The 20,390-nt window shown below is 40.2% G+C and overlaps 1 protein-coding gene across 2 annotated transcripts in view; it reads left to right on the forward strand.

The window, feature by feature from the left end:
* The window catches only part of SPOCK1 (SPARC (osteonectin), cwcv and kazal like domains proteoglycan 1), a 255,659-nt gene that overhangs the window by 186,279 nt on the left and 48,990 nt on the right, over positions 1–20,390 (forward strand). For both annotated transcript variants that reach the window (XM_015875878.2, XM_015875879.2), the window contains one exon: positions 11,807–11,921. In XM_015875878.2, coding sequence (XP_015731364.1) covers positions 11,807–11,921 — 115 coding nt within the window. The remainder of the gene's footprint in view (positions 1–11,806; positions 11,922–20,390) is intronic.

Consider the following 20,390-nt stretch of genomic DNA (forward strand, 5'->3'; position numbering starts at 1 on the left):
CTGCTCCAGGTGAAAGCTACGAGAAATCAGAGTAAGTTGTTATTCAGCTTGTCTGAAATAGGAGTATTTGTGCGTATATAATTAAAAATGGAAACTCTTCAGCAGTTCCGCTTTATTTGTTACTGTCCATCAACTCATAGTGCAGTAGGACCCAGAAGGCAGGCTCCCATGGGGCTGAATTACGTCACCAGAAGTGTTTGAGATGGGTCTACTGTCCTGTTTACTTTGGAGTTAAAAGGATTCCTAGATCTGCCTGATTCAGGCTCTGTAGGACCAATGGTGTCATAGCTGAGGAAAGAGAAGGGAAATGAATACAAGTGTCGTGGCCATGTCCTGATGTGAGTGGCTGTTGTGCCAGATGGCTTCCTCCCACTGCTACCTTTGTTGAGCCAGCTGAATTATGCAGACCGAGGAGCCAAAGCTCAACGAGGTATATGGCATTCCTGTACTTAACCATGGCATCTACAGACACCTCCATCTGAAGAAAGGAAAAGACACAGGGAAATTCCCCAACGTTCCCAGGCCTCTTGAAGGCCATGAGAAATTTTCTTTGAGGAAGATCCAAGTGTAACACAGCAAAGTTTCAGTCATTCTCTGTTCTTTATGCAGCTGTTTGCCCTACCTGGTGAACTCTTTTGCATTTAACTACAGAACTCTTAGAGGAAAAATTAGCAATAAATAGGGATTGCAAATACTGTTGTTTTTTTTCTTTAGGGGAAAGCTGACATTCTTGATGATGGTAATCACAAGGCTCCTTTTCTGACTTGATTAGAATCACAGTTTTGGCTGCCAAATCAAATCGGCATATGATGGTTGGAGCTTAAAAAGCCCTCAATTAGCTGCTCTCCTGTGTCTCTGGTGGCAGTTACCTGTGCCTTAGGGATGGCCTGATCACTTTGTTTGGATGTTTGATGTGTATGGCTGCTATTATTGAACTCCTTCCTACTGCAGGCGAGGTTGAAATGCAGGGAAAAACATCCCTTATTTGCATTATGAATCATCTGCCAAAGTTCAATTGTTGAAAGCTGTCCTCTTGACAGGAAGATGGAACAAGAATATTTGTCATCACTTACAGCTAATTACTAGCTTAAAGAATAATATTATTTGCATAAATTTAGGGTTTTTTTTTTCCATAGCTCCACTTAAATAAAATGTAAAATTCCTTGTTCCAAAAATTCCTTGTTCTAGTATCCAGGTGGTGTGAGAGGTGCTGTTGAATGGGCATTAGCTGCTTCTGGAGAATAGCTCTGTAGGGTATTAGACTCCAGAATCCTAACCCTCCTTGTTCAGGCAGAGGATGTGCTAATGCTTGCTTGAAAGTTGCTACTGTAAATCCTGTGAACCTTCCGAGAGGTGTCTGCCTCTTAGCACTGGGAAATAACTAATTTTTCTGCTTTCAGAACTCACATTTTGAGCTTTAACCAGCAAATGGTTTGAGCCATTTAAAACATCAAAGGAGGTAGGTTTTGGTTGTTTTTAGGTTGTTTTTTGTTTTTGTTTTTTTTGGTTGTTTTTTTTTTTAAGCTTGGGCAAATCTTTAATTTAAAGCAGATTTATTAAAGGGCAAAATAGGATAATACTGCAATAGGATTAGCTGTGGTTACTTGATTTCTGAGCAAACAAACTAATTCTGCTTTCTTTGCATGGGCATCATTCACAGCGCATCCATTCACTGAACAATGAACTGGGCCTGGGGTTTGCTTTTATTTCTTTTAATTTTTTTCGTTGTTTCTATTGTTGTCTTTAGAAATCAGAAAACATTGCTGAAAGCTTTAACTTCAAAGCTGAAGCCAGCTTACTCTTCGTTGGTTGCTATGCTCAGAGATATATTCCCTAAGCTTCTTTGGTAGTAACTGCCAAATGTTTTGTTTCAATGCTTTTTACCACTGGGGCTTTTACTTTGTGTTATTTTTTTTTCTTCAGAAAATAGAAATTCTGAGGAGTCAATTAAAAATAGATTGTCATTCTTAGGACTTAATTTTTTTTCCTGTTCTGAAAGCAGGCAGAAGCGGCACTGCAGAATGCAGATTTGCTCCATTTTACAAAATATCATACATTTTGTACATCCAGTAACAAGGCATGGATGCTGCAAGGGTCATATCACGGTTGTTGAAACCTGAATGAGTTTACTGTGAACTTCTGAACCTGATAGATTAAACCTGATAGATTTAACTTTTAAGCAGTGTAATAACTCCTCTGGAGAAGTTTTGGTCTGTTAAAATTTATTATTAGTGATGTAACTTCTGATCAGAAAAAAACCTAGGTTGACCTTCACTTCTTGCATGTAAAGACAGTGTTTGATTAGAAGACAATGGTACATCATGTGAGAGCTGAGCATGCATGCTGTGAAGGCTCAAGACTGATTCACTAGTGCTTTAGGAGCCAGAGCTGGTGCAGTTTTCTTTGACTTATCTGTAGAAGTACTTCAGAGGGAAGGTGAAAAGGTACTTCTGAACTATTATCAGCCCATGTGTACCTATTACTCAGAATATCCCCATCAAATGCATCACATATCTTAAAGTGTATTTAGCAATGTATTTGAGGCTATGGGACTCCAACCCAATGCCACCACTTAACTCCTTGCTTTAAGCTGCATGATGTGACTGCATTAACTAACTGATGGGGAGAGTTGTCTATGAGATTTTTAGAGATAATAAAATATTGCCAGCATGCAAATTGAGTAAAAGCCTTAAGGAACATGCCCATGCTTTACTGGCTACCTGATGCTGCTGCTTCTGCCCAGGTACAGACGGGTGGATGTGAGAGTGACTATGTGAAGCATTGCCTTATCTGAAATCTGGTTTGATGGAGTTGCATGGCTAAACTGTTCTGTTTAAGAATGTTACTGAGTTGGGATGCCCTGTGTGGGGGGGTCTGTATGTCTTGCATCGCTTTCCTTCTGTCATATGTAGGCAGTTGTTTAACTGGTAACTGGAGTATCCGTATGTGTGTAGAGCTGCAGATCATTACCTTTTGATTATGTTAGTGTTATCTGATGCGTTGTCTCCATAAGAGAAATTAAATTGCCTTTAGTAATTTGAAGCAACTAAAAATGACAAATCATCATTCTCATGTGATCAGTAAATGGCTGCAGAATGAGAATGCATCTCAATTATGTGGCAAGTATACTTCAAGCAGCATCGATTGGTCCAAATCTCAATTGTTTTCCTGTGATTTTCTTTGTTTAAACTAAGATGGCTTTGGTCTATTAAGAAAAATAAGCAGCTTCTTTCCTCTTTGAATAACGCTATTAGCTGTGAACTCTCAGCTCGTAATTGTGAAGAGTTAGAATAGAGAATCATTTCACAAAGAGAAAAGTAATATAAAATATAGAGAGAAATAAGAGAACAAATGCAGTAGAAAAGTGACTTTGAAGTCCACGCCTTAGGATGTCACAGACTGGTATACTGGAAAGCAATAAACCAAAAAACTGCTGTGCTCAGCTAGCAAGTGCCAATCATTAGTGAGTTGTCATGGACATCCTGCAGGAAGAGAAGACAGAGTACTTCTATATGTGAATATAGAATATGGACTGTAAGATACATTTGTTAGCCAACAGCACTGCCTACATTTCCATTACATTCAGTTGTACAGAATGACTGTGTGTGCAGTAAAGCATCCTGTGGAGATCCTGAGCCACTGGGGCTGCTGCAGAGAGAAGCTCAGGTGCAGAGGTGCTTCTTGGGGCCGGATGTCTGCAACATCTCCAAAGCACTTCAGTTCCTGAGGGTGTTCAGAGAGCAGGTGTGACCCTGGTACTTAATACTCAACTGAAGAACCACCAGAAGTGTCTGGATTTCAGTCTAAGAAGGTGACTTAGCTGAGAGAAGGGGAAAGAAAGTGCATGCATAGCTTACAGTTGTTGCTGCATGATAGCAACCAGGAGGAAGGGTGAGAGGAGAGGTGGAGTAATCAGCAAGTTTAGCCCAGGCTGGTATGTGTCTCAGGGGTAAGGGGAAACAAGTATTTTTCTTTTGACTTAGCTGTTCATTGTGACAGAAGTGCTTTGTCTTCATCTGCCTTTTGACTTGGGCAAACCTCTTCAACTAATGAGGGAAAAGTCAAAAATCAGCATTGTATGAATCTTTCCACTTATGAATTTACTCTTCTGCTTCCCTTCCCAGAGCTACTTGTCCCCTGAAGCTCCAATAAGGACATGAAGTTCTTTCAGCATCACAAGCCAACTGAGCTTTCCCTACTTCAACCTCCATTATTCCAGATCTGGCATCTAAATTCCATGCAAAAACAAAGTTGATTTTGAAATGACATGCTAGATTTTGGCGTGCAGAACTATTTTATTTTGTTCACAAAAAAGCAATCATTTGTTGTTGCTTTATAGTAATAAATGGTCCTTTGAATGTCCTCTATCCAGTGCTGTGACCTTACACACCCTATCTAGCTGATGCAATTTACTGCATTTTTAACATTCTTAGTTCACATTGATCTGATTTGCTAGCTGTTTCTCAGGGCAATTTGTTTTGTATCAGAACAGAATTTTGTCCTTTGTGATCTGTCTGGAAGTCACCAAATTAGCTGATTGTTTTCTGTCTGTAAGGGCGCTTTGGAATTGTACGTAATTTCCTTGGTTTCCAGCCCTGCCATTCAAACACTGAAATGTCTGAGTCTTCATGTATCAACTTGGGAAATGTGTTGCCAGAGTCTGTAGTTTTTCCCTAGGTTAGTTTTAGCCAGCAGAATAAGATATAAATTCAAAGCTTTTGGCTACTGGGAGTCCAATTACAAGTATGGAAGGTCAGCCAAATTGTCCTTTAGAAACGTGTTGATGGCGGTTCAGGGATAGACTGTAGTTTGCCTCTGCATGGGAGTTCTTCACACTGAAAGTTCTCCGAGCAGTCACGATTCTCTTTTAAGGATCTCTTGTGCGCTGATTTGAAAGCAAGGAAGAAGAGCATGAACTCCTCTCAGGTGCAGAGCTCACCCTGCACTGACCCTGTGTGCGTTGGCAGTCAGGCTCATTGCATTCTAAAACAAATCCTTGACTTTAATCGATGAAAACCAGGAGGTGCCTTCTGCTCTTCTGCTGATTCAAGTTTAAGCCATTTCTAATTATAGTGGGAAACCACGAAATATGAAATTAATGCCATATATAATTACATGAGAGCTGCCTCTTGCAACTCAACTGTTTTCTGAAGCCCTAGCTGGGGAAAAATGTCTCCTCCTGGAAGATGACCCTTCTGTCGTCTGGTTGCTCAGGAGTTGGTAGTCAGTTGCTTACGTTTAATGTTGTAGGAAGTGAAAACTTGGAACTTACTGATTGCCTATGGCTGGAACTTGACAAAAAAATAGCTGACTGTCAATGTTATATTTTTATAGTCTTAAAATTGACAAGCATGATTTTAGGGACTGAGCCCTGTGCTTAGAGCACCTGCAGTTGGCAGCACGATTGATGTGACCTCCTGACTTAGAGTGGTATTTAAAGGTTGCCCAGGTCTCACTTTCCTTCTGCTCTGTGGTTAATTTCACCCTGAGGGCAAAGTTCTGCATCTTTCCCTCCTTAGATCTGCAGGGCTGTGGAGTGTGGAGCAATTTGTGGTCCTCCAAACTTTGCTTCGTGTGACCTTTTGGCTTTACTGCATTCAGCTGCATCAATTTGCTCAGCCTGGTTAATGTCTAGATGTGGAAACCTTGGCCTCTTTCTTCCTGATCCTACACCTGGAGCCTGTTCTCTTGTACCAGCAGGCTATGAATCACCAACCTGTCAGCAAGTGCAATGAGAAACCTTCTCAAATATTTGCAGTTTACCTGAGATACAATGAGGTTCTTCGTGTCGTTTCTTGCAGAAATGAGGATTTCTGAGCCAGTGAGCTGCAACAGCTCCTTCAAGGTTTAAAGCCGTGTATGTTTTAAAAATGGCTCAGTGTATATTTACATGATAGGTTGTTTGTGTTAGAGTTTATTCCACCACTGGCATGTATGTTTAACTCTGGTTAATAGCAACCACTATGTGCTCTCATAAGGAGCACAGAGCTCCTCCTGAAGATAACAGTTTTTAGGATATCTTTGTATGGCTTTTATTGCAAAGGCAAATGGCTGTATGTTAGCCTGGTGTATCTTGTAACAGAAAACAAATGATTGGGGTTTTTCCATCCTTCCTTTTATGACAGTAACACCAGATGGCTCCATGCTGGAACAGAGTGCATGCAGCAGTGAGTTTACTCTTCCAGCAACTGGGGGGAGAAGTGCTATGGGACCACAGAGTCATGAATTGGAGAGGTGTGTGAGGATGCTGGTGTTAGCCACATCCATTCAGGTTTGTAAACTGACTTTGCTGCCTTCCCGTTGCCCAGCTAGGCAGCTGGTTTGGTGATTCCAGGCTTCACAGAGCTTGAAAGTGTGCAGGATTCCCATTAACTGCATATGTTCAGCAGGATGCAATGGCTGTGTATCATATGGCGTGTCTCCTCTTAGCAGGTGAAGACAATATACTGAGCTTGTTATTATCCCAAATTATTTTGGTTCTTTTTTTGTAAAATAAGTCTCTTGGACTGAGGTGCTCCAAATACAGTAATTCTTTCCTCATGATGGGAATGAGAAGCAGAGGCTTATGAAGAAAATAGCGATAAGAGCCCTAGCTAAGGAAGCAATGGCAAGCACTGCTCTAAAGCATGTAAACAAACAGCCCCTCTCAAATAGATGTCTAAATTCCAATGGATTCTAATTACATGCTAAGAAAGATAGGTAAGAAAACCTACAGATATAAAGAAAATCTAGATTAAAAAATACATATGCTGTAATTTCAGGAAGCTTTAGCTTCTGCTGGTGGCAGGTGAAAGATAAGGTAGAAAATGATGAGCTTTTGTATGTGAAGTTTGGCAGAGTTGTATTGTGAGTGAACAAAAGATGCACCGTAAAACAAACACAGCATGGAAATAATTCCCTGTGGAAATGTATGAAGCTGCAAAGCCTTCCAAGCAAGAGCTCTGCTCAGCAATATGGTTTTAGAGCTGCTGCTGTTCAGAAGATGTAATATTTCAGGTTTTAACATACATTTTAATTAGTATCCTATAAAATTTAACCTCCTATTCCAATCTTGTCTGTCTTTAGAGAAAGAGACAGCGCAGGAGTTTATCTCCATTATGTATATTGTCTGCTGGTTGCTTGCAGCAAAGAAAATATGCTTCTATCTCTTCTCTCCTTTTTTAATTCACACTTCAGTTAATGACAGAAGCAATATAAGTTTGGAAGTTAACATTTTTCTCCTTTATCAGCATAACTACAAGAAATTGGAAGTGGTGGGTTTTGTTATAACTTTTTTATGTTATGATCAAATCAGAATCTCAGGTTCTCTGCTGAGCAGCACAGTGTGGTCTCTCAGCCTCCTCTGTGGTAGTTATGGTGCTGAGCTGAGCAAAGCACTCTGCTTCTCACTTCTGTGTTCCTACAACCGGTAGCAGCCTTAGCCATGCAATATATCCCAGAGTGATAGTGATAGATCAGGGAGTGACCCTGGAACTTGCAGCTGCATCTATATGCGTGCTAAACAGTGCCCTCAGACTTACAGTCAGACTGTGTTTACCCTGAGTGCACTGTAATTAAAATCACAGTGATGAAATGTAGAGCTCTATCATTACAGAGGGAGCTGTCAGTCTTCATCCTGGCCCCACAACAGGCCATGGGGGGGGCACACTGCTCAGTGCTAGGCATGGTTTCTTGTGCTGTTCCATGCCAGCTCCCTGTGGCCAGCAGCTGCCTGCCTGCCTCAGCTCTGCTGTCCCCTGCTTCACCCCTCTGCTGCTGCATTTTTATCAAATAGCCAAGTTCCTTATGTCATGAAGCAAAGCTCTTCAAGGTACTAATGTGGTCTGATGATGGCACTAAACTGTCCGTGCAGATGTTCAGTAGTCAAATATACACCCCTGTGTAAGAGACCACAGAAACTTATTTGGCAATATCACTTATGTGCAGGTTAGATCCAAACCTGGCTGCCAAAGCTTAAAAGCCAGCATAAAGAGAGGCAGATATGTTGTTTTATTGCATCATAAAGAAATACCCAGATTCTCCTCCAGCGGGGACCACAGGATGGAGACTGACAGACAAGAATAAAATAGCTGGGAATAAATTTTATGTAGCTATTTTCTTTCTCCCTCAGATGTGAATGCTTATGCAAAACACATTGCTGTAGATTCACTGACAATAAAGAGGGAATCATTATATGAGTAGTCAGCTCTCAAGGGAACACTTCAGCCAAAACACTCTCTGCAATAATTTCCCACATCTTAGTTGAATAAATTAATTTATGAATTTTCCATGAATATGTTCAACTGTTTCTCCCCTCATATATTTTATTGATATCCATATGTGTTTAGCAACAAATAACAGATCTGCTTTTCCATTTGCAGTAAAATAGTTTAGAGATGTTTATGTGGGCCTTGGGGTTCATAGTAAACAAATGCAGTTCAAACACTGGGGAGGTGGCAGAGAAACGTAAAGCTTGGCACGCTTAGCAGAGATTCAGGTCGGATCATTTATATCACATCAGGCTGGATCCTTGGAATGGGAGGGATGAGCTGTGGGACTGCTCCTAATGATTCATGTGTAGGATCACTGCAGGGAGCTTCGTGTATATGTTTGCAAAGCTTGTAGTGTCTGTTTGGCTTTGAGGTTGATGATGGATTGGGTTGCATGTCGGTGTCCTGTCCTATACCTTGTATTTTGTGTGTGTGTGTGAAAGAGAGAGGAGGGTTGTGAGAAGAATGAGGGCATATTGTTATTAGAAGTGTGGTTTCTGTGCTTTGAGGAAAGCTGGGATTCTCCTGCACTGTAGATCTTGCTTTAGAGTAATCTGGAAACTTCATTGATGCTCCATATGATATTTTCTGTGGCCATTTTCCCTCTGAGTATCACTAACTCTGGATTTAATGACATTGCCTAACCACTGTGAAGCTATTCATGTGAGTTGTTCTGGCATGGGTTATTTCAATAAATGTGAAAAGTATGGTTTTTCCATGTTTTCCTTTGGGAAAGGAGAAGAAGCTATGTAAGGTGATTCTGTGTTGGATAGCAATTCTAATATACTAAAACTATAGAGTTCTTCCATCTTCTTTCCCCAGCACTGGCCTACCAGACCAGTTCCATCAAGACATACACAAATGAGCATTCCAATTAGGTGGAAACGCAGTGTGGTTAAACATAGGCAAAACAACATACCCATGTGGATGCACCATTGTGATCTTCAAGCTCAAGGTCTTGTACTTATCCTGCACATTCAGATCAGGAAGCTTGCCTTTTGTAATCAGAGAGGGCTGGGGTTTCCTTTGGTTTGTTGATGTTTGGAGGTTGTCTTTGAGTATTTTGGTAGCTGTTTTTTATCAGTTGTAAGGATGAGGAAAAACCTGCCTTGCTGTTTCTGTGTACAAAGCTCTTTTTTTCTTGACTATATATGCTAATGAGCTTGCAATAGGCCTTAGCATCTTAAAGGTGGTGTTTAAAGTATAATTGCAAGTGCTTAGATACATAATTTACATTTATTATGCATAATAAAATATGTAACTAATTGATGTTCTGTAAGGGATTAAATCATCAACTCCAGCTGCAGGAAGATTTATGGCTGTGTTCTCAATAACACAATGACTATCAGAATGAGCTGCAGAAGAAGTTGTCATCTTCAGAACTGTGCATGCAGAACATTCTCCTTTCTCCTGGTCTCTTTTCCTTCTGATCTGCTTTCTGGTGTGTGTGCTGAGCAAACAGCATAGATTAAGCAAATGTGCTTATGGAGCAGACAGATGAAAAGTAAGTACTTATTTCTTGCAGGAACTGCTAGGAATATAAGTAAAGTGCAAGCTAAGCTTGCCCATGTTTGTGTCTGTGCTCTTCCTAAATTGGAAGGGCAGAACATCACACAGAGCATGCAGCCAACAGGGTGCATTGAAGTTCAGAATGGCTGGGAGATAATGTCAACAGAATAGGATGTAGGCAGAGGATAATGGGCTCCTGCTGCTAGATTAAAGCCTGGGCAAAGATGAGCCCCTTTTAACAAAAATAAACAGAGCCAAAGCCAAGACATTTGCAGTATTTTCGAAGCAGGAGGCATTTATCTTGTAACAACATCCTGTTCTCTTCTCTTGGCTTCCACTGTACCAGAATAACAGCAGATGATGCTGTGATTCTGTTCAGTGGCTCTTGCTGTTAGAGCTCTGGTTGCCCACTGCAACCTCATAGAGTAATGCCGTGGTCCTGTGGGATGTGTCCCTCGGCCCTTTAAGAAGCTTTACATCTCAAAACACACGGTGTCACACTGTGCGAGCATGCTGATCTAATTTTCAATGGAAAAGAATTAATCCGTAATAAAACTCGGACTTATCAAAGGATTTTGGAGCCCAGCATTCCCAATTTCCCCTGGCAGGAGGCAGTCTCTGCAGGGAGCAGTGCAGCCTCAGGGCTGCAGGCACTGCTCCCTCCTCTATTAAAAGCCCTCAGGCTCTGTTGTGTTAAAATCAGTACTTGAAGAAGGGGGGAAAAAAAAAGAAAATGGGATTGAATTGAGTTCAGTAGGTATCGAGCCAAAGAGAATGCTTGGCACGTTTCTGCTTCTGTGTGCTGTCCTCTTGTTCTCTGCTTTATTAGTACATTAGTCTGGTCTCCAGCGATCGTGCTGCTGGGCTCAGGCTGGGGAAAGTATCCTTGAGGCAGTAACTGCAAAGAGGGCAGCTACACAGGCACAGAGCTCTTAGAGGAAAGTCAGCACTCAAACGTGCGTAATGCAAACAGCAAAGGCTGTGAATAGCCAGAGTGCTATAAATCAGGGCTTTTTAACTAGCATGCTTCTGCAATATTAATTCTCTTGAATTGTCTCATTTGTCCAATACTGCACGTGTCCTGCTGTCCTGAATGGTCTGGATGCAGTGCTGCAAATCCCATCTGCTGAGGTTTTAGGAAAGGGAGAGGAACAAGCAATTATATGCAATTACAGGGAACCGTGTTGCACTCCTCTGTGGTGGCAGTAGTCTGACTGTTGGGCCTGATGATCTTGGAGATTTTTTCTTCTGTGATTCTAGTTCAATTTTCAGTCTTTGGTTATTTTAGTTTTCCTGTATTTCTGGAGTTCACTGTGTACTGAACAGTTAATTCTAGGGATGGTGCTGTAAATAGTTACAGCAGTTTGTAATTATTGGTTGGAGTCACTTAAAATTTCATCCTCATTGAGAGCAGCAGACGTGGAAGGACCAGTCTCATCCTCAGTATCTGCATCTCTCAATGAAGCATTTGCTTTGAATTCAAGCTGCTTTCTTTCAGTTCACTGTTGCAAGGATTGGTGTCTTAACATGGGTGCTTCTAGGCCTGGCCTGCTGCTCTCAGCAAAAATTGGGTGTTTCTAGATCCCAAAAGACCAAACAGAAATTTGGTATTAGTACCAAGCAATGTGCAGGTGATGAAAGAACCCCTTTGAAGAGCTCGTACCTGAATCACAGTGATGCAGTATAGGAAGCAGCTGGGGTTCTGAAGGTTTGCATTTCTTTCCCATCCTTGCCATTGATCTCTCAGTGACCTGGAAGGAGTTGTTTCAAGCTGCTGTGCTGCGGATTCCATACACTTAAACAGGGAATAATAACACTTTATGATGCACATTTAGAAATGTCATGCAAAAGGCTGCATAGGAAGTAGCTATTATTGTTGCTATCTGTGGTAATAAAAACAATGGCATTTTTCAATAGGGATTGAAGTTTTGCAATCTGTCCAATGCTGTTATGGCTGGATCCAATTTCTCATTTAATCCACAGCTGCTGCTTTTATATCTTGTCCTAATTCAAAACATATTCTTGCTTTTTTTTTTTTATGATTTCAGTGCAAGTTGGAGTTTCATGCATGTACTTCTGGCAAAACCATCACAGCTCGGTGCGAAGGGCCCTGCCCGTGCCTCCCAGGGCCTGATAGTCCAAAGCACAAGACAGAAAAGACAGGTGAGTTGAGCTGGTGATGAACTGACAGCAGGTAAGCTGTTTCCTGTTATGTTCTCAGGGAAAACAAAATATGGTTACTTTATAACTGGTACGTTTCACATGGGAGACTTTATGAGGGAAAGTAAAAATACAACGAACCTTTTTTGTAAGCATGTAATGCTTTCAATCAGCTTCTGCCAAACTGACACCTACCTGAGAGGGTCTCATAGGAAAACTGAGTTCTGGCTCACTGTTTTCATTTATTGTGTGGAAATATTTTGAATGAAATTCTGAGTCATAGAAGACAAAAATAAAACTACTTGATGCTTATTGCTTTGTGTGTAAGTAAATATAGATACATTTTTTAGTAGCCTGTGTTGTTATTCAAGATGTCATTTTAGGCTGCATGGGTGTATGTTCACTCTTGTTGATAACATGGGGACCCGTAATATCATTATTAGCCTTATTGTTGTTGATGTAACTATTAGAAGTTGCATGCTATGTTTATCTGGTTTTATATAAGAGATAAATACATTTATATGTTGCCTCAACAAGCGCACTGCTAATGATGTTACATAGAACTGAAGGCTGGTATCTCAGCACAAATATTTTGTCTGCCAGCTCTCCACTGAGCTCTGTGTTTAGGTCTGTAAACTCAGTGAGCTAATTGACTTCCCTAGGGAAGTAAGCGCGAGCTGTCTTGGGGTGACCTCATCCAAAGGGTATTAGCTCTTGCAAATGAGAAGCATTGAAAGCCCAACTGTAGCAGCAGTACCACAGCCAGGTTTTGTCTGGGAGTTCCAACCTGTTATGGGAAAGGCAATTTAGAAGGGAAAAGGAGTTGGTTTTTGGAGCATTTGCAGTGATTCTGCAGCCTAGATCTAGAAAATTCAGGTTTGCTTCATTTCTTGAAAATCACACTCCTGTTTGCCTAGCTTTGAGACTTAAATGAAGTATTTTAGATGGCAAGGTTCTGAAATCAATATATAAATAATATTGCTTTATGTGACTTGAATCTTTGGTTACAGAATACGCACTGATAAATTGCCTTATACATATTTTCTCCTCCTTGCAGTCTGTCAAAAACATACTTTTCTTCTCCCAGTATGCCCTCTTCGTTGCTCTTATCAGAAAGAGTATCAGATTAATAAATCTTCAGTGACATTTTAAGCTTACAATTTCATTCACACAAGAGAAAAGATTCTAATAACCCTTATCTTGATAAATGCAATTTGACAGGGTATATATATTCTAAAACCCAGGCTTTTGTTTTGCTTGACTCAAAAACTCTAACTCCGTCCAACAAAGCATTAATTTAATGGATTGGGTGATCTGTGGAGCAACTTTCCTGAAGGCGTTTTCAAGAGGTCCCTCTTGGGCTAACGGTACTTGTGCCATTGCCCTGGTGATAGCAGTAGGGCCAAGGATATTAAATGCTTCATTTCTGCCACTTCGGCATGGCATGGAGGGAATGCTTGGAGGATCACAGTCACCTGGTAAGTAAGGGAAATCCCTATCAGATGTGTGTGGAAACGGTCAAAACAATACACTAGTTATCTCCTGCATCAAGTGCGCAAAGGAGCTGCTCATGAGTTTGGTTATATTTTCATAGGCAAGGCCAATTGTACAGGTGTGGGAGTGTGTGCACATGCGCATGTGCCTGTATACCTGGGCTGGGTGCTGAAATCCTACCTTTGCTAGAATTTGGCCCTCAACAGCCTGATGCAGACTAGGGGCACAGAGCCGTGATGCAGGTGGGGGCTCTTAACTGCAGGTTGGATTGAAGGAGTTTATATGATGTCTGCCCCTTGCAGGCTGTTGGCAGCCCGTCTTCCTCAGGGTTATATAAGAATTGTGAGTTCTGATTGTCAGTGGGACAAGTTGTCTACAAAATGGGGTTTAGTATGATTTTGTTCAGCAAGTAGTGTCACCTGGCTTTGGAGAAGCAGGCCCTGAGTGGTACCTGAGGTGATGTGAGAGAGGTGGAATGCATTTGATGGCAGAGCATCTCAGTCACCTGCAGCCACTTTGGTCCCAGCAGCACTGGAGTGATGTCCCCTTCCTCAGGCCTCCAGTCTGGAGCTCCTGGTAGTATTTAGGTCACTTGGTGTTGTAGTGCTTTCTCTAGACTTAACCCCGAATTTCTCCTTTCCTCTTAGAGTACTCTGTATCAATATTGCTGAATTTGTATAAAATTCAGCAGATGGGTGTCTTATATAAAGATTTATTTAAAAAAGAAGTCAACAATTAGGACTTTGTTTCTACTCCTTATTTAGTTCAGTCCATTCAAATACAGAATAATCTGAAGTAGAAAATGATAGAGAGCTAAACCTCGTGCCCCATACAGATATGTCAGTGTCAGAACACTAAGGAGAATTACAGTGCAAATGCTTCCAGCAAAATGGAAATGCAATTCTTAGAGCTACTGCATAAACTTTTTAATGCCTATTATACAACGAGGTTAAATATATGTGCTTCCAAACTTCCAATTTGAAGGCAGTTCACGTTAATCTTCACACATTCATTCAATCGTATTCAAATATTATTCCATAATAAATCACTTTCAGAAATTAAAAATGTAAAGGAACATTTAATTTCCAGCGTACTGTAATTCTAAATGTCGTGACTTTTTTTTTTTGTATGCCTGTGAATAAAACTGGCAGCAGCATCAAAGAAAAGCAAACTAAGTGTATGTGCTCAGAGGTAACAATTGACTGCAGTGTCTGAGTTGTATTCCTTCCTCCTCCCTAGGCTCCTTCAAAACCATCTCTGCTGTGAGGTTGAAAATCAAGACTACTAATAGCATTATAACAAAAATAAGTGGAATTCCTTTTGTAATGGTGACTGGTATTACAGAGACATTAATAAAATAACAAATGCTAGCAGAAAATACACTTGAGTAATCTTTAGTGGCAAAAAACAAAACCCCACCAAGAATATGAGCTTTCCTTCATGAAGCCAAATGTTTGAAGAGATGGCAGAATTGTTCTTTATTTTCTCATATGGGATTTTAAGTCAGTTGTCTGAGATGCAGGGAACAGGTCTCTGTGAGGGTACTAATGGAAGATTTCAGACAGTAAGACAAGCCTTAACGTCTCCTCTCTTTCTTTTTGAAATCCCTTTAGGTTCCTTTGGTTTATCGAAACACTTGATATGCTTCATTATTCACAGCACTGTCCCAGCTTTACAATATGCTTCTATGCAAGCCGCTGATTTCCAACTGAGCTACCCAGTGGCAAAGGTTGAGCTGTAACCTGCACCAAGGATAGCTGCCCTTTTGGAGCAGACATGTCCTCTTATCTAATGCCTTAAAATGAATGAGGCTGTAATTTCAACAAAGAAAGACTGATAACTAATTCTTAGTGGCGCCTCTGTGGCAGCAGTTATTTAAGACACAAAGTCTTGTCTGTTGAAAAGAGGTTTCTAGGTACCTCTTTCAAAAGTTCTGTAGCATTAGAGTTCCCATCAAGTACAGCTTCATTTGATACCAACTAAAGCTTCTAAAACCCCTCCACTAATAAAGGACTTCACAGAAGAAACAAGCAGTTTCAATTCTTCAGATGGTGCTGGCAAGGGAGGAAATTTTTCTCTTTTGCAGTGTATTCATCAAAAAGGTAACATTGTGCACCAAGGTGGCAACTCTTGGCATGTGTGAATTCATAATTGCAATAAGTGGCTCTATCTTCCAGAACAAGTGCATGACTCCTGTTTGTTGCAGGCACTAGCAGCATGGTAGCTGAGACAAAGTGATGATGGTGCAACACCATTTCAGGTTGCTTTCTGACCATGCCCTCTTTCTGTGTTTTCTAAAATGCTGAGTGTTAGATCCCCAAACATACTAGTTTTGATTTGTTGCTTCCGGGGTTACAAAGCTATTAGAGCATGAATGGATGGAGCAATTCAAACTGGGTTTATCCCTATTGGTGTATTATGTCTTTTTGACCTTGCAGAAATGCCCGAGGCAAATTCTAAGGAAGCACTGTTATCTTGATAAGGGAATTCTAAGTTCAATAGGCATAAAAAAAAAAAAAAGCATATTCAATTATACTGACTGTTGTTTAAACTTCTAAAGGGAGCCAGGAGAGCACTTTTAATTACAGAAATAGGACTTGGCAAGCTCAGTCAAGAGTCTGCCTTGTTTAGGTTATAGTTTAGGTTTTGAATCTTAACGTTTACTTAACAGCCCTATTGGGGGTGATGGATCTTATGTTCCATTCCCCATTAAAAAGTGTTCTCAATGTGTGCATTTCATTCAGTGAAACCAGTCTTATTTCCCAAATGAGTTGTATGACTTCTTGTGCATGAATGACTGACAACTAAAAGAACTTCAAGTCTTAGAACTAAGACTTTCCTTACATAGCCAGTTTCAGCAACTGTTTCAGTTTAAAGTTTCTTGTGTTTATATTTTGTTACTGGAGTGTGCATCATTTTAAAGTTTCTGAAGGTGAAGTGTGAGTTGTGGATGTGGTTGAGTCGAAATTGGTTTCTTGGGTTCGATCTAACAGTGCTAGGCCTTTGTTTCTCTTTATGGCTTGGAAAAAAAAGGCTTCCAATAGTAGACTTCTAGGTAGATATCTAAGTGGACTGAGTCTCAAACTGAAGGAACAATAAGACAACTGCATTCTAAAACTAAGACTACAGAGAATTTGAAAACTATCTCTTGTTAACTCTGGGAGATTCTTTTTCTCTGCTTTACAGAGGGGCAATAATATTTACTCAAACAAAGGAGTAGCTTTTCAGTGTAGGACAGAGATAAGAAAATGAAACAGAGACAGCGATGCGTATTCCAGATGTTGCCATGTCCCTGTCATGGGCTCTGGTGAGGAGTAGTTTTATCAGCTCTAAACATAGCAGGATCTGATTTGCTTTAAAGTTCTCAGTATGAATGCTGCAATTCATTCTTCTACCTTGTTAACAGGATGGAACAATCTTACCTAGGCAAAACTGAGTTAGCTGTAAATAATGACTATTATTATTACTATTATTTTCACACAAGGAGATTAGTCTTTATTTTGCTGCTCCTAGAGGCATAGAAGATTAACTTTTTACATTCCTAATAGATATTTTCTATGAGCAGTGAGGTGGCTGCACCCAATTAATATTTGATTAAAAGACAAGGAAATGCAGGCAAGAACTGATACCGTAGCTCTCTGTGGATGGCTATTACCATCCCCCCTATCAGAAGCAAAACCAAGTAGCTTCAAGACTGAGGCAACAAAATCAAGTTCTTGCCAGGGTCAGAAGAAAGAGCAGTGCAGTGGTGGCTGGGGATATTTTGTTCTGCTTCTTCATCTCATATGCATCTCTTATGTGCACCAGTGAAAAGCAGTTGCTTGTGGGGGGAAGGACTGCATGTTCTACATATGCATGCTTCATGAGGAAACTTGTATTTTTGTAGGAGAGTTTTATTAGTGCATGTTCTGAAAGTTAAATATGCTTAAAAAGGAGAAGCAGGGTAAAATTGTGTGGAAGCTATTAAAGCAAATGTGAACATTTTCATTCCGCTGCTATGTGAGTGGTATATATTGCAGACCTCCTCCTAAGTCTGCAAAGGAGAATGTGTTCTGTGCAAACATTTGTATGCAGAGCTAAACTTAGAGTAACTCAGGAAGAACCTATTAAATGGAAATCCTCTTACTGAAACTTGGGAAATTGGTGATGCCCTTATAGGTGGTTTGCTTGAGAGTTCGCTGGGCCCAACTGTTTGCACCTCAAAAGTATGATACTTCCATGAAGAAGGCAGAGGAGAGTCTGAAATCACGTAGATCAACTTAGAAGCCTATCACTTTGTAGGGTTTCCTTTTGAACGCTTCTATGAGAACAACAAGAGTGGAGGAGGAAAAGGTGTGGTATACTCCTATGTGCAAATTATAGCCACCTTCTGCCCTGAAACTAACTGGTACATCTATATTTTCAGGGAGAAAAGATTGCCAGCTTACATGGGGATTCATTGTGATGATTAGAAGTAATGGCCTTTTACTTCCTGTTGCTGTTGGTATTCCTTTTTTTCTGTGGAAAAGACAGGGCTTTGATTCTACATTCATAAGGTAGGAAAACTGTACTGGAATAAAAGGTTAAAAAAAAACAATGTAATGAGTAAGAAAAAGTACCATCAGTTAGAAAAAGACATTAGTCACACCAGGAAAGAAGAAATGGGAGTGAAGGTATTGACATAGATTTAAAGTAGAAATGAAAGCATCATTTGAAACCTATGCATTTTTTTCAGGTCTTAGGAATTTATTTTCAGTAATTTATTTCTGATAAGCTGCACTTGTTCCTGTAGTGATAAATGAAAACACTCACTTCTGGGATGTTTGCATTATATGAAATTCAATAAGAAAACAAATGACTTAATTCAGAAAGTAACTTGTGCTGTGAATTGAGTCTTGTCAACACAAATGCTTATACTCAGGAGTTACTGCTCAAGTAAAGAGATCCACTGTCTTTGAATGAGGTCGTCTGACTGAACTTGAAGATAACAGCATCTGTAAGACAATGCCTTCAGTTATCTTTAGATTTCATATACTGTTGTTCCTATTCACAACAACAGACAGGCTGAGTCACCTACTGTAGGGAATTAACTTTATCAGAAGGGGTTGGACTTGATCTCTAGAGGTTCCTTGCAGCCCAGCTCTGTGATTCTATGACAGCTGGCCTACACACAATGGGAGTTCAAAATCTTCAAAAAGGAAGTGCACTAAAGGTTTGCAAATATAAATCAGAAGTCACTTTCCAGTTGGAACAAATACTCTTGGACTTTAAAGTACTGCTCACTCTACGTACTTGGTTTGAATTGTGTGTGTGTGGAGTACTTACATAATAGAAATACTTTTATTCACACTGCTGTACTTCACATCATAGCCGTGTTCCACAGAAGTGCTTGTCCTGAACATTCTGTTAGGCTTGAGAAGTTAATTGAGGTTCAGACATAGAATAACCTTGCATTTGGTCTTGAAGCTTCTCTTCAGCACAGGTTGCTATATGGTTCTATAACTGAATGCTGTTTTTTCCTGTTAGGTGATAAATACTTTATGAAAGAGAATAAGATAATACTTTTAATGCTTTCTATCATCATATGCAGAAATCTCTTAAGTGTATGTATGTATGAAACTTGTTTTGACATGAAGTGGTGAAAGAATTGACCCTGTGGGAGCTGTTTTACATTTTGGTCTGGCTCTCAGGTTTTGGAACTCAGCACGGAAATGCTGTTAATGCCAGGACCCAGACAGATAACAAGTTAGAAACAGTACATCCATTGACTTGCTGTCACTTCCTTAGCATCATCTTCCATGGATTTGATCAAATTACAGCAACCTCTAAAATATAACAGACAACCTCTTTACAGGCAAGAGTGACATCAGAACAGCTAGGAGTGAGATAGAAAGGAGGAAGCAGTGTGTGAGAAGCAGCATGTTGTTCACTTAGCTGTTTTCAGGCACTTGTTGAAACAGATGTTGGCTGTAGTAGCAGCACCACTGTCAGCTGGATTCGTGCTTTCAGTAAATGCATCTCTTTAACAAGGTAATGTGCCAATAGAGTAGTGTTGAGTCAGAATTCCTTTCTTAATTTCTTGAGGTTGAACAAGGACACGAGATGTAACTCTTCATCATTGCTGAATGAAGATTGATCCCAGGCCATGCTGGGAGACAGCAACTGTATAAAAGTAACTGTAATTACACTAAAAACAGCCTTTTTAAAAGGCTCTTGTAGTCTGTCATGAAGGCATGAAACCTGCTGTATCACAGTGAAAGCATACTCAGACAGCTCAGAGTAATCAGTTTTGTGAACACCTAATTAAACAAAATGCTGAAATGGCTAATAATTTTAATTTTACAATAAAGGTTAGAAAATGGCAGCACAGGAAACGCTTTGCACCAGCAAGTAACAATTTTCAGATGAAGTAATGTGATTTTAGGTTGCCAACTGAAAACTATTGAAGTCAATCACTCTTTGAATGGAAGTGCTGTATAGGAACAGCAGGTGTTTGTGTGCTGGTATGAGTAGAGCCCTCACATCTCTCTCATCACAAATAAGACTGGTTCTATGTAGTCCTTTTTTTTTCTGTTTTTTTCCCCCACAAATATTAATTCCTGCTTTTGGGGGGATATTCCCAAATATTTTGAAGTCTGTAAAATCTCTGGGAAACCCACCAGGTACAAAAAGGTAAAAATTTCCTGAATAAAATAAAAACAAATATATTCAATAACATGCAGAAAATAAGGCTTTTCAAATTTCAAGTCCATCTTCTGTTTTGTTTTCCCTTTGCTGCTTTAAGGACTCCATTCCACCTTTGGTTACTGCAGTATAAATTTGGACAGGTTCTGTCAGTGCTGTTGAATTGGTTGCCTTTGGTAAAGTTATTCCGTGGTATAAACAAACATAGGCCTGAGCCTTGTTGATTGCTCCTGAGAGTTCATTACTTGCTGTGCACTTCTCTGCTTTGTGTCAAATTAGCTCTGAGTTTTTCTGTTTCTAATTCTTGTTTGCTAG

Source organism: Coturnix japonica, chromosome 13, assembly GCF_001577835.2.
Source record: "Coturnix japonica isolate 7356 chromosome 13, Coturnix japonica 2.1, whole genome shotgun sequence".
Taxonomy (NCBI): domain Eukaryota; kingdom Metazoa; phylum Chordata; class Aves; order Galliformes; family Phasianidae; genus Coturnix; species Coturnix japonica.